Raw genomic sequence first — 15,050 nt, forward strand, 5'->3', positions numbered from 1 at the left:
AGTATGCTTCATCCACAAATCAAAGCAGTTACCTTAAATATAGCTTATAAAACTCAAGCATGGGAGTAATTATGCATACATATGTATATATGCAAATACAGCTAAGACAGGTAAATCATATATAGATACATGCGATTTCATATATGAAAACATCAACTTTAAATTTTCAATATCAAGAATTCGAAATATAGGTGACTGCAGAATCCAAGTTTCCCAGTCGCTTTCAATTAGTCATGACTGTAAAGACTTAATTTTTACTAAGTAGAACTGCATGTTTCTTCTTCTCTTCTCTCTTACTTTAACAGATTAAAAAGAAATAGCTACCCATTTAATAAGCATGACTTAAAGTAATTTTTATCTGTGAACTGTGTTGTATTGCACACCCTCCAAACGTAACACCATATATAGTCATTAACTTGCTAAAGAAATTTCAGTGATTGCTGTATCCAAGACCTTCATAAGTATGAAGGAATAAATCCTCTCAGCAACCTATGAACTGAAGGGAATTTAACAATTTCAAAAACCAGACTTTTTCACCAAAAACAGTTGTCAAAATATTTCTAACCAGTGCTTAAACTCAAATCAAAACTACGTAGCAGATGATACTTGATTGAAAGAGGTGGAAAAAAAAAAGATTCCTGCTTTTTCTTATCTTTCAAACGTGCTAATCTTCAATGAAGTAATTCAGATGATGAAAATATTTTCCACTGCTCAGTTTAACACAAGCAAACTAATCAAGATTATGTGCTTCTACACAGCAGAACCTGAACTTATCCTCAAGAAAAACAAGAGCCAATTCTGCTGTAAAGCCTGTACTTGAAATAGAATACAATGTTATCACTTACAGCAACTGAGATGATCTAAAAATAATGCTTTCCTTAATTCTATGCATAAATTTAAAATGCAAAACTTTTACCTTTTCAAAATTTGAGGCTCTATGAAGAAACAACCTTTAATTTTATTATTACAGATTAAAGAAAATGTAACCTTTACAAGACAAACTAACTTTGGGATGTTTTATATTGAGGTGTACTTTAAAACACATCACGGACATTTAATCATTTCATCCACTGTGTATTAGGAAAAAGTAGGACTAAAATTATGTCCTACAGATAACGTGTTCTCTTTTAAAATATTTTCAAGATCATTTAATCTATTCTTTAGCAATTATGTTTTAAGCATTAACTGTCCTCAACTTTAAGCCTCTTAAGAAGTATTTAGTGAATGAGTGGATACAATAGTGGAATCCGAGGGGAGGTGTTTTGTTTGGGATTTGTTTTTTGAGGTTTTGTTTTTTGTTTTTTTTTTTAAAAACTATTTGAGTAAAAACGTTAATACTAATATGCAAATGAAAAGAAAAAAAAAAATAAAAAAAGGCAAGCAAGCAGTCAACCACACAAAACTTACCAACATCCATGGCAGTTTCCATGAAGCTTTTCTGCCTTGAGGCAAATTCAGCCAACAACTTCTGTTGCCTTTCTCTGGCCTTCTGTCGTCTGAGTGAAAGAAGAGGGGGGGAAGAAAGAAAGAAAAAAAAAAAGTATCTATAATGGAGGAAAAAAATTAGTTTATAGTGTCAGGCTGATTACAGTTGCCACCTTCAACAATATAATTAAAAATTCAAGTTTTCTCTAAATAAAGGATTAGTTGTCAAGCCTAAAAAAAGGAATCTCTTGCTTTAAAAGTAGAGGTTTTTTAAGAAATAAGAGTTATTTTCTTTTGAGTCTGAAAGAAAGGAATAAAATCCTGCCCTAAAAAACCCTTCGGAAAACCAAAGGATCCTTTAACAGATTAGGACATGGCACCATAAGAAAAAGAACCCAAGACCTTATTCTTGAAAGTTACTTTTCTGTTAAGTAAGGGAAGAATAACAGAGTGAAACATCAACCATTGTTCAAAAACAAGTACTCTTGTCAGCAACCAACGTTTACAAGATGATAAGAACAACAAAAGGCTACCTCACTCACTTTTGCCAAGGCAAACAATTATGAACAATTTATTTTCCAGCTAAGGCTCCTCATACTGGTTCCTCCTCCCCCAACTCCACCCTAGATACTGGTCACCAACAGCTTTTATACCTGGACTTAAAGAAGTTTGAGATTGCTTCCAGATTGAAGGCCCTTATCTCCCCAGAGCCAAACTGACTTCACTAACATTTTCCTCATTGTTTAACAGCTCTGGATTTACAAGCGGAAGACATTAGAGACTCATTCTTATCTATCCTGTTTAAACTGTATTAGTGATCTGTACGAGGCCATATGACCAGCTATTCTGTAACTCCCTATATATACATATAATATGTAAAGAAAATAAACATTGATTTTCTTCTTCCTGAGGTACCAAGAAAGGATCTTTACTTCAACAACAGTTTACAAATGGAGGAAATGGGAGAGCTCAAGTGGGAAAAATCAAACAAAATTCACACCACTGCTGCTCACCACATGGCACATGCAAAGACCTATGTGCGCTATAGATGAAGGCTTTACGCAGTACCTCCCCAGTGCAGCTAGGGAAGCTCTATCAGAGCTACAAACTGTGCATCTGAATTTACAATGAATTTTTTTCCCCTGCTCAGAGATGATTCAGATAACTAACAAGGGATTTGAAAACATCACTTGGCATCTGGTATGCTGATGGGTTGCTCTTTAGTCTCCAGCAATGTCTGATTATCACTGTCCTGGCACAGGAACAGGCACACACAGGCCCAAAGCAGCTAATACACTGTAACCTGTTATCCCAAGGTGGCCTGTTTAGAAGTCAAAGCTTCAAACTTGTTTTCTTAAAGGCACCTTAAAAACCCAAATATCTCTGTCCATTTATCTGTCACATTGTACAGCACCATTTCTCAAAATAACTTCTATTTACAACAATCCTAAGACTCATCATTCTGAGGATCATACCAGGGTATTCATTAAACCTGCTTTTATTTATTTCTCCCTGGGAATTTCTCAATATATGCCTTGACTAAAAGCAGAGTGACTGTAAATAGAGGCCTGTAATAAGAAGATATAAACAAACTCTGACAGATTCAGTACAGCTCAGTAATTTTCCATGATGGCCCATGGGAGTATGACACTGCAATTGAAAAAATACTGCCAGCAGCTCAAGCTCTCTTCTAGTTCTGTATTTCGGTTTCTATGGCAACAACCCATTGCCTGAGTGATGCCAAGTTTATCATTATTATGTTGAAGTAACCCAAAAAGGTGATCACTGAACACTCACAGTCTGCTTGATCTTCACTAATACAAAACTGGTCTTGGGGGAAAAACAAAACAAAACGATCAAAAAAGTAAAAATTGCAGCCTGATTATATGAGCACTCTCAGTCTATGAGATTAATAATTTCAGTTATCACACTATCCATTAATAAACTTCATGGGTCCCCAATGCCATTATGGATTTGGGGAGAAGAAAACAGTCACTCAGAACAACAAAGAATTGGAAACATTTATTTTCATCATTATGTTAGCCCCAGAACCTAACTAAAAATCTTAAAGTGCCCACAATAGATCCTTGAAAATACCATATCCTTTACAGGGGGCAAGGAATGACCTTACCCTTTTCTATATGGAAAGTTACTTGATTCACTGGATTCCCATGATTCTCTGGTACATAAATCTAGCACTATTGAGTAACACAATAACCAGTAGGTGTCCAAGATGTAGCTGTGTTTTATCTAAAGCAGCCATTCAGTTTGGCATTTTCTGAAAGACAATTTTACATGCTAAACCTTGACTATTTCTCTCACTTACTGAACCATTACAAGGGATGTTGAACATTAAACCATTAACTGAACACTTGCAAGAAAAAATTAATTTTACTTTGTAAAGTATGTAACTTACAAAAAATACAAATTTTTTTCTTTTATGTTTAATTTTCAAATACAGTGGAGGTCTTGGACATATCAGAGAGAATTTAGTGAAAAATTTATTTTCAAACAAATAAAAATAGCAAGATAAATAAAGGTAATCCAGAAACCGAGTCAGATGGCTGCATGTTTCTACCCAAATTTCTAGAACTGTAATCATATAGTCTGGTTACATAAACCATTAATACACCAAAATACTGCACAGACAAGCACTCGAGTATTGTTGTCCATTCCAGCCTGTGCCCTGTCTCTACTTCAATGAACGTGGCAAGTTCTCTGACCCAACCACCCCACTCTCTACACCTGAACCTTCTAACCTATCCACCATCCATCCCCCTGCTTCAAATGCCATGTTTCAGTCTTCTGCACTAACCAGCTACCAATCTCCTCCCACTGCCCCACTCCAGCCAACTCTTCTTTCTGGCTGGTTCTATTATATCCCCCAAATGCCAACCTCTGCCTTACTCATGCCCACGAGGCATTTGCATTCCTGTTCCACATTCTCCTTCTATTGACTCTCAAGACTCCATTCTCCCCCATTGAGATTTTCACTAAAATTTGGTTTTCATTTGCTACTCTTCTCTGAGTATTTCTGTCCTGTCAACCCAGTTCTTCCCTAACATCCCCACCTTGCCAGCTTGAGTCTTCCCACATCAACTCTTCACTTGACCTGGCATCTTCCCTTTGCTATTATATCGACCAGAAGGTTTCTCCTTGCAGTCCCAGTCTTCAACTCTTTGCCCTTGCCAGTCCTAGTTTTAACCTCTACCTCTCTGTTCTAGTTGCTGTCCTCTAGACATTTGAACTGGATGATTCCTCTTCCATAGGACTCACATGCCAACACAGCAGTTGCTGAAAGCAGAAGCGAAGCAGGCTGTCTGCATTCAGTTCCAGTAGCGCTAGTATTCTGGGTGCTCTCAGGACTCACTGTGCCCCAACCTCAATCTCAAGACCGTCTGAGCTTTTTTCCCCCAAAATTTCAGCCCAAGACAGACATGTGGCATACAGGTTTTCAGGACACACTATAAGAAAATACGAATATAGGGGTTTTTTTAAATTAAAAACTATAAAAAAATTAAACCCCCAGAATTTTAAAATTCATTGTGTCGGACAAGCAAAAAAGGCAGCATTACCAAACCCACGTACAGTAAACAAACAAACAAAACCAATCATGGTGTGATGTGTGCATGTGAATGAACAGACAATACAAATCAAAAAAATTTTCTAACTCATCTTGAGGTTGCACAGTTAAGCCTCAAAAATTACCCCAATCTTAATTCTGCACCTTTGTATATACGAGTGGCATACATGGCAACATGAACGTCAGCGTGTATATCACATAAAGTCATTATGAAAGTTTTCTAATTTAAAGATCCAAATTAGCAAGGTGCAGGTTCTTCCTCAGTACCCATGTAAATCATGTATATACAAAATGGATAAAGAAGAGAACTGTAGAATTAAGACCTATTATTTTAATGAGTAACTCATGTAAAGACCTAGAGACAGATCAATCAATAGATGCACAACACACACTGCCCTTATACCGCCCCTTTACTTTATTATTAATGTTACCTTTCTTCTTTATCCAAAGTTTTCTTCTCTGCAGAACTAATCTTTTTTGGTGGTACAGGAGGTGTCACCTTTCTGCATATCTCTTCAATTATACGTTTATTCAATCTGCTCTGCACAGCAGCTTTCAATAAAATTCTTTCTACTGCCGTCATTCCATCACCATGAGAGTATCTTGGAATTTCTGGGTGGATTAAAACATCCACATCATCCAACCACGGAGGATAGTAAGAGTTTTGTTTTCCTGAGAGTTTGTGATGCAATTTAATCAGCAAGGACAGTATGCTTTCCTTGACTTCTAGAATGGCTGTGGTTAGCTGTGGAGTTGCACCAGGTGCCGACCATTTCATTGATGTTTTGGGCCGAACCACCTGATTTGCCTCACTGGTGTTCCGATTGATGATCTCCTGAAATTTCTTTCTACGTTCTGCGACCAAACTGAACACTTGAGCTGTTCCTGAATTCTTGGGAAAAAAATTAGAATCTTTAATTTTCCAAAATACAAGTATAAACAACATACATTTATAAAACTATAGAAAACATTTTAAACTAGCAGAAAAAGCACGAAACATTTTAAGTTTCCTCTCCCCTTCCAAAATTTATTGAAATTTGGTATAGCAAAATACTAACCCTGCATGTCATACTTTTATACAAATCTGTTACACATAGCTGCATAAAAAGCCAACTACAAAATGAAAATACCATCCATACCAAAACAACTAACAACTGGCTTTGCTCTAGTCAAACTTAGAATTCTGTTCTCCAAGTAGTATTTCCTTACTTTTTTGGGAACATTCATAATTTCAATATCTTTATGCCATTTAAATGTCTTTATTAAAGTCCACTGAGCACTACTGCACAATGTAACTCCTAATCCCACACAGCTGAACATAGGTGAGCCCCCACATCCCCATAGGCATAGCCCATTTTGTGTGGATGTATTAGCTGAGATCCAGAAGCCACATGCCAATATTTGCAAGCAGAGCTTGCCATTCAGGACACATGAGAACGTGAGTGCAGCTACATTAATGACAAAACACATTCAAATGTTTCTATTCTATGCTACCCTTGCTTTCAGTCCCAAATTAAGGATACATGGAAGCAACTCTCATATACCGAATACTACAGAGATCAAATATAAAAGTGGTATTCTGACAATCACCTCACCTACCTTCCTTACGTTTTAATCTATTTCATTTCACTTACCTACTTTACATTTTGATCTATTTTTCTAATATTAACATGCAAAAGAAACATCCATTGTATTTCACTACATCTGGCATACCATAATCTGAAGTGCTGTATACAAAAACAATCCTGACACAGAGATTATATTATCAACCAGCTATAAATCTTTCAGGATCCAACCATTTACATATTCATTTTGTTTTTACAAAAAAACCCCAAATAAACTTGCCATTAATAATTTCAAATGCATTTCAATGTTAGGTTAAACTTACCTAGATTCGAGAAAGCTAGGACTACTCTACGTTATTAAACGTTAGTAACATCTCGGCAAGACAAAACAGGCCTAAACACAAAGCTCGAGCAGTAAGCTGTCAATGACATTTTACTTGACGGAAAGCTTTTATTTCAAAATATGTATTAAAAAAGGGAAATTCTTTGCTTAAAAGTCTACTACCTAAGATTACAATCAAGAATATGAAAAAAGCATGAGTCCTTGCAATACGAATTAAAAGGAAATTCAGGATAATTAGAAGATTTCACTGAATGTTAAAGTGAGCACAATTAAAGCCATGTTGCTAGTTAATCGCTTAGGAGAACAAACTGCACACAGATCTACCTCTCTCTGGAGGCTCTTCCGCCTTGAACTCTGGTAGATTGAGGACAAAAAAAGTCATTAAATACACCATTTGGAAGGAGGTATCATTTGAAACAACTTCTATTTCTGTTATCAGTACACTTGGGAAAGATTACTGGAGAAAAAAAATTATCCTAAAATATTCATAAAAGCAGTTAAAAAAACATTCCTAACAAAAAAAGCCAAAACAGGCAATAACTTAAACTAATCTAGGAAAAGGACTGGCATTTGTATGTACTTACTTGTGATGAAGCTAAACCATCAGAACTCGTACTTGCAGGTGGTTCCCTCTTCACCTCTGGAGCAGTTTCTGGTACTCTGACTCGGACATAGTTAATGAAGTGACGCATGTTAGAAACCAAGTTACTACCTGGAAACCAACTATCATGGCAACGCTCCTGTCCACCTGCAGATTCCTAAAATAATAATTAAAAAAAAAAACAAAAAAAAGTATACTTTTTCTTATATGTTACAATCATTCATATTGCTTTTGTAACTGTATTACAGAGGCCATCATCTCTCCATGAGATAGGAACAATATGTTGAACAGTATGTACACCTCACTAAAGCTGATATACCTCTTAAAAATTATGATGTGACCGATGCCTACCATGAGGACTACAGGTCTGATAAATATATACATCTACACGTTTGATTTGAATACAATCAAATACATGCAAACAGTGCTATCCAGGAGAAGTAGAAGGAACTACTCGGGGTAATCCAAAGCTGTACAATCCAAGATTAATAAAAAAAAATCCAAACTCTACAGAAGTCAATCTGAAAAATGTGGCAGATCCATAGTCATATAAGCAATGGTAAACAATAGGAAAAATTATGAAAGTCATATACCATAAGGGAACCTGGAATCATGAAAAATAACGGCTCCTTATATTAAAACTCTCATCAAAAGCACTGCTAAAATTTTGGCTAATCCACATATTTTAGAAGATACAGAGCTTTAGCAATAAAATGCTCAGTGATAAAGGTTTCCATTGAAAATATAGAAATCTAAGCGAGTTTTAGATTCAATCACTGTAATTGTTTTTTGCACCCAATTTCAAGTACTAATTTACAGAGTAGTAAAGGTCTAACCAATCTGTGTTGTCAGGTTACATGTACAGAAACTGTTGAAAAACATAACAAGATACCACACTCCTCTTCACAACAGTATGCAGTTTTCTTTTTTTTTTTTGCTTAGTTGATCCCTGCTTAAGCAAATAAATAAAGATGTTTTGTTCTAATTCTGATGGTAAAATTATAATATTAATAAACATCTAATTTTAAAGAATATTGAATCATTAGACAATACTTTTATATTTTAATGAAAAAGATGGTATTTATTCTTACCTCTTCATCTGACTCTTGCTCTGGAGAATTTTCCAACCCCAGTTCAATCAAATACAAAACCATGCAAAGCACATGTTCTGATAAATTCTGATGATCCATTAATATCTAGGCAGAAAAACAGACATTCACATCTTAGAAGGTTTTATCTTTGATACTCTCACAATCCCTATTACAAAAAAAACCCAAAACCTGCCAAAAACCTGATGGATGTCTCTGATCTAAACTGGAAGGTAAAGAAAGTAGCCAGGAGTCTCATATGAAGAAGCTCAAGATACTACCTACAAATTTTATCTCTGAGCATGACCTTGCAGGTTAGCCACACTAGAAAAGGTAGAAGGTCTTGAGCCACATATGTGATTTTTGCCTGTTTTTTTTTTTTGTTTTCTTAATTAGTCACTGTGCTTGCTAGAGCTGTATCATGAGATACAAGTATCAGTTAAAAAGGAAGGACTTAACAGGCAGAACACCATAACAACACTTGCTACCCTAGTGTATTTTTGGTAGACACTGAGCACTGATTTTTAGCATTTAAAATAGTTTTCTTTTTGTTGCACAATAACACTTTCAAATTCCTATCATATGCATAAAAATACAGTTAGGAAAAAATTATTTTCAAGTGCAGTGAATTGCCTGTTCAAGTTCCTGGAACATCTACTCTGAAACATCAGCAAGATATTTTAAACTTCACTCTTGTTATGACTGAATGCTCCAACAAAATACCTGATTAGTGATTATGCTATTGGATAAAAAAAAAAGTTCCAAGGAGGCCAGGAACAGTAAGAGTAGTAACATTAATATAGTTCTCCAATAACGGTAATGGAACACTACTACAAAATAAGTCATATAATTTTGGATGTGATGGATCAACAGGAGTGTTGTATTTAAAAGACAGGAAATCATTATTCCACTCAGCCTATTACGACTTCAATATATCTAAATATACAAAAAGAGTGTTCTGGATAATACACTTTGGACACTTCAGTTTTTATTTAATTTTTTAGGATGATTAAAAATTATTTTGAGGTTTAGAAAAAACCTTTGAGCATCACAACAACAGCAAAATTTAATTTTACATCTCTTTCCAGTCAAACAAACTTGTACTTTAAAATTGTTACTAGTTCAAGCTGCAATTTACTTTAACACCAAAGCACCAGGTAAAGCTGCACAGATACCACCACTACTATCAGCTACAACCAAAGAGCTGCACCTAGCCTTCCCTCCCTTTTTCACGTGATCAGTCACCATAAGGCCTTGTGAGGTCCTAGTCCTATAAGCAATGCCTGGATAACTGGGAACACTAGAAGGGTTAACATTAATTTAGTTCACAACCATCTTCACATAATCTTTTTTAATTACAAATAATAACCTTATCTTTAAATTAATAAATGCCCGTATCTTTCTTCTAACACAGCTTTCAATGCATTGAGAGAAAGAACCAGTGCTGCTGAAATTAAAAACCAGGACAACTTTCCTCTTGAGAACAGTCTGACTTAACGGGAAGAAAATGGCAAGAACCTGGAAGTTACCAAAAAAGTATATGAGAAAATATGTTTAAAATTTCATTGTAGACAGGCTACTATAAAAATGAATATTTTTAGACTGTAGCCTAGTAAAGTTTGAAATACAACTTGGTTTTGAATGGGCCAAATTTCATAAGTAGATACACCCATTAGAAACATCAGAGAGAAGTTCTTAAAACAAATATTGTTTTACAATAGCTTTTCTAAACTATGTTTGAGCAGCTGATTTAATCAAACCCAATGAAATCTGAGATTACAGAGATTATTTAATTCAAAAGGGCACTCAGTATTACATTAATATGAAAACCAAGTGCAGTTGTACTAGTCAGAATAAAAAGTCATGTTGACTAACACTTCTGAAAAGTCAAATCATCAAATGGAGTTTACTGTTCTTCTGTAGGCAGTCCCAAAAGTCAAGAGATATAAAGGCTGTCATAAATTAGCAACATTTCACAAACAGACCAAACATCACTTTAAGCCAACACATGGAATCAATCACTATGTAATTTCTACCATCCATAAAGCTGTTAGAAATGTATTCAGTATCCCAGCTAAAACAGCAACCCAGAAATTTTAAGATTCTCAAGATTTAAGTCCTTGAAGCTTCTTAATGGAATAAAAGAAAAAAATGGCCAAAAAAACCCCTGAGCAAGGCAGTAAAAGATGATGCATTCCTTCCCTACATTCTCCGTTTTTGTTCCATGTCAAAATATTATTTCATCTTATATATAATCCCAAGCTTCCCTTTTCATCAGCAGCCTTTTTGTAAGTTTCCTGTCTAGTACCTTCTCCAGGTATGCTCCTTCCCCAGTCTCTGCTACATACTACCACATTTCAGCCTTGTTCTTCACTCTGCAGTGATCAGGCAGCCCAGGCCCTGCAGCAGGCCAGGGCTAAGCAGGATTAAATATACTGCACACAGCAGCTTCTCTGACCAAAATGATGGAAATCCTTGGGGAACAAGGTACTGCCGCTGCAGGCAAAGTTCTAGTCAGCTCTGGTGTGGAGCATGCCTGGTCTGGGGCTTTCTTGGGACTTCAACAGTTAACAGAATAAAATAAACAGCCACTGAACATGCACACAATGTAACTGCAATGTCTACAGTTTGGCTAAATTCAGATCCAGAATCTTGATAAAAAAAATGTTTAAAACATGGGAAAAGGGGATGTATTTTGTCCTTGCTTGAGTCTTGGAACCTCATGCCAGAACAGGCATTCAGCATGAAAAATGTCAGCCATGAGTTAAATTTTGGCAAGATAAGGAACAAGGTATCTGACAATGGAAAACCTTGACAACCATTAGATGTTGTACTATTGAGCTTCCAAAAGTTTCATTCAATAGTCTCTGCACATGAAATTCAGTCTTCTCCATAACATGTCTCATTCTATTATGGGTAAGGAAGAATTAGTAGTAAACAGTCAACTTTTTATATTGTTAGATTTTTGAAATTGCACTAATTACATAGCAAAACCTATAGTTTACTGAGGTCATTAATTTGTGAGTAATATGAAGCTTTTGAGAAAAAGTACTTTTCTGTCATAAAGGTGAAATCTACTGAATGAATTCAGGTAAAATCTTAAGTCTTCACTCATCTTAATGGCATACTGACAACTTACACGATACTTCATTAGAGAAAGAAATCAGCTGAAACAACTCTGTGGGAATAAGCATGGCTCTCTCTGAATACCACACAGTTATTACTGTACTTAACAACAGATATTTCCTATTCAACAGAAGTTTAATAATGAAAAAATACAAGAGCTTTAGGGGACCTGGGAGCACTTCAAAGAGCACAAAAGTGTGCCCAGGAAAAGCACTACTCAATCAAACCACTGTTTATAGTCCCTCATGGGCCTCTGCAGCACACTGGTTTGAAAGCACTTTCCAAGTACAAAGACAAAATCAAAGTCCCATTTTCTGATGAACAAACTCTTCAAAAAAGAATACACTTCTCTTAAAGAGGGCAGCCAACTACCAAAGACAAAACCAAACACAATTTAAAGGCATCAATTAGTCCTGAAAAACAAGTGCTGTAACATTATCAAAAGTCAGAATATATCTAGGAAGTGATGTTAGAACCAACTGCGGTTATGAGACCTATTTGCCATTTAGGATCTAAAGCCATCAGGGTTGCATATATTTGAACAGGCTTCTGATGCCTTAAAACTCTGCAGTGGGAGCCAAAGGAACACCACTCACACCACCATGCTCCATGAAACCACCACAGAGCAACAATTCAAATGGCAACTCTGATGGTTAGAGATAGTGTTCCTCAGAGCAGGACTGCTCGTCCATTTGTGTACGTCACTTAGTGTATGTGTATATGAAATAATAATTTGTGAAATGATGAAAATGGTGGAAAAACATCATCATACTAGACCTAGAAAATAAAACAAAAATTTAAAAATTATATAAATTTGAACCTGACTACTGTAAATAACTTATTAAAAAAATCATGCTTCTAAGATCTCCTGTTCTAAAAAAGTGGAAGTAAAATACTGGACTTAATGAGATTTATGGCTGTACCTTGTAAAGAAGCGTGAACAGCACAATGTGCAGGGTTTTACAGTGTAAAAGCTTTATGAGACCTTTGTAACTTGGATGTAGTGGTGTTCTCTTCTTGTAAGGAGGCCATGGGTTCCCAGGGAATTTACCACTTTGCTTTAAACTGTTGAAACAAATAAGACTTCTGTTAAACACTGCAATAATGTAGACAACTGATAGATAACTATCCCGCATTCTTTTTGTTTAGACCAACTTCAGAATTGATGAGCGTTTCTATACCACTTAATTTACTTAAGCAGCATTCCAAAAATTGGTATGTATACGCAAACTGAATCCAGTCTTATTTTTCTGAATAAAAGACAGCCAAATTAAATCAGCTGAAATAAAAATGTATAAGGGTAAGAAACTGTTAAGGGATGGAATGTTAAGGGACAGAATTAAGACCAAATCATCTTGCTTCTGAGAACTTAAAGGGGTGCCACAAGTGTTTTTTCCTATATTTAAATCAGAATTTAATTCACCTATGGTTTCTGTCATGGGTGAATACATAGAAAAATCCCATATTGTTTTCAACATAATTTCAAAACACAGAACACTGTAACAGTGTGCTTCATGTACCTAGATGTAAAATAAAGAAAGCAGCCTTATGTATTTTTATTTAAGTAATTTGTAACTGATTTTTAAATATTAACTTTTGGTTAAGTATTGCACCTGTGATGACATTCACTACTTTGTGGCACTTCAGATGTATTTTTAAACATTTATGGAAGAGTAACAGACTAAGCTAACCGAAACCCTGATGCTGCCTGTAAATTTATAAACTGTTTACTCAAGGACAAATCTGAGGCCTGAAAACATTGATAACATGATTAGCATTACCAGACAATGAAAACAAAATATTTACTGTGCAATGAGCAACAATACGATGTTACATTTCTAAAAATGATCCAACTTACAATGCTGTGTATCTGTCCATTGCAGACTGCACATCTCTACGGTAAACCGTTCGAAGTATTACCATGACAGGGTCAAATTCTTTATCCCAAACTTCAGCTGTTGTTTAAAGGAAGTCACATGTTAAAATTCTCATTACAGACCTTACAACTTATTCTGGATTCTCTTCATAACTAGCTTTAATTATGTAATTTTCGATTATATAATAATTTCTTTGCAGCAAAGTACAGTAATTTTTACTAATTCTTACTAATAATACTTAGTATACTAATAATTACTACTACTTACCAAAATAACAAAATTTCACCAAAAATATTTTTCTTAGTTCCAAACAAAAAAATTAACAATCTATTAAGGCAATAGATCTTTTCTATTAACAAGCTTTATTTTAGTGTCTTCTAGCTTCCTCTTCTGTTATGTAATAGTTTACAATGTGGGATAATAGATAAAAAGAAAAATCACATGTTTCTGATAAAATAACAGTTGTAACATGCTGAAGAAAGTTTTTTAAAGGAAAACAATTTCAAATTCATTTTAAAATCTAAGCAAATGTACTTATCCAAGTGTAAGTATATGAAGGCAGCCCCCAAAACACCTTTTTCATATGCATCTTGTTTTGCTCTTTTTAATTCCTGAATACATGTAAGAAAAGGGTTTAATTGTTTTTCACTTGGTATTTGATAAGCACAAGCCCTCTTGAAAATAGGAAGTAAAGACTGCAGAGCAGTTAGCAGGTTGGTGATATTTAATTATTAAGTGCAGTGAGCCAAATGACTATACCACCACAATTTTTTGTTCAGTCTCGCAAATGGCCAGGTTTCTTATCAAATAATATTTGTGATCAATCCTCTACAATCATGTCTTTGTTTTATAACTAATATCTATGCATTATTTTGGCTTTAAAATCTTAGTTATTGCCATTTAATTTAGTAGCTCTAAAGTAACATCCAGAGTGGCTTTTCAAAGCAATCACAAACAGAAATGTCTAAACAGACTATAAATAAAGATATCCCATTTAACTGCTACTTTTTTTTTCTATTTACGAGCTATTAAAATCAAAACTAAGTTTCCAACCTAAAGCCAAATGAAGCTGTTCATTCTATTAATTGTTTGTAAGTGTTTAGCTCCCGTAACACAGCAATATGAAGACAAGATTCAATGATCCTGTCAAAGGAAGAAGAAAACCAGTGGATACAGAATTTTAGCTCCACCAGCAGGCATAACACAACACAAGTGCCTACAACATTCTTTAAAGTTTTCACAGGCAAAAGCAGGCAGATTCATTATGCTTTTGAGATTAATTTCCCCCAGGAGGGAAGACAAGTGGTCTATACTCCTATCAACCGCTACTAATGTTAACAGTCCTACAGATACCCTCGTACGTTGCTGAGAGAGAACACTTAGCATATTTTCTACTATGTATGAAATAAGATCAAACTTAGCTTGCAAAAAATCAATTTTTT

General features: G+C 35.1%; 1 protein-coding gene across 7 annotated transcripts in view; it reads right to left on the reverse strand.

Annotated features, from left to right (window-relative positions):
* UBR3 (ubiquitin protein ligase E3 component n-recognin 3) overlaps nt 1-15,050 on the reverse strand; it is a 124,668-nt gene that overhangs the window by 62,190 nt on the left and 47,428 nt on the right. For 5 of the 7 annotated variants that reach the window (XM_052792906.1, XM_052792903.1, XM_052792902.1 and 2 more), the window contains 7 exons: nt 13,590-13,686; nt 12,655-12,796; nt 8,609-8,713; nt 7,501-7,674; nt 7,241-7,270; nt 5,440-5,900; nt 1,408-1,496 (listed from right to left, as the gene is read on the reverse strand). In XM_052792906.1, the coding sequence (XP_052648866.1) occupies nt 1,408-1,496; nt 5,440-5,900; nt 7,241-7,270; nt 7,501-7,674; nt 8,609-8,713; nt 12,655-12,796; nt 13,590-13,686 (1,098 nt within the window). The remainder of the gene's footprint in view (nt 1-1,407; nt 1,497-5,439; nt 5,901-7,240; nt 7,271-7,500; nt 7,675-8,608; nt 8,714-12,654; nt 12,797-13,589; nt 13,687-15,050) is intronic. The other 2 variants (XM_052792905.1, XM_052792904.1) reach the window with 1 other exon arrangement.

The sequence above is a fragment of the Harpia harpyja genome, chromosome 7 (genome assembly GCF_026419915.1).
Source record: "Harpia harpyja isolate bHarHar1 chromosome 7, bHarHar1 primary haplotype, whole genome shotgun sequence".
NCBI lineage: Eukaryota > Metazoa > Chordata > Aves > Accipitriformes > Accipitridae > Harpia > Harpia harpyja.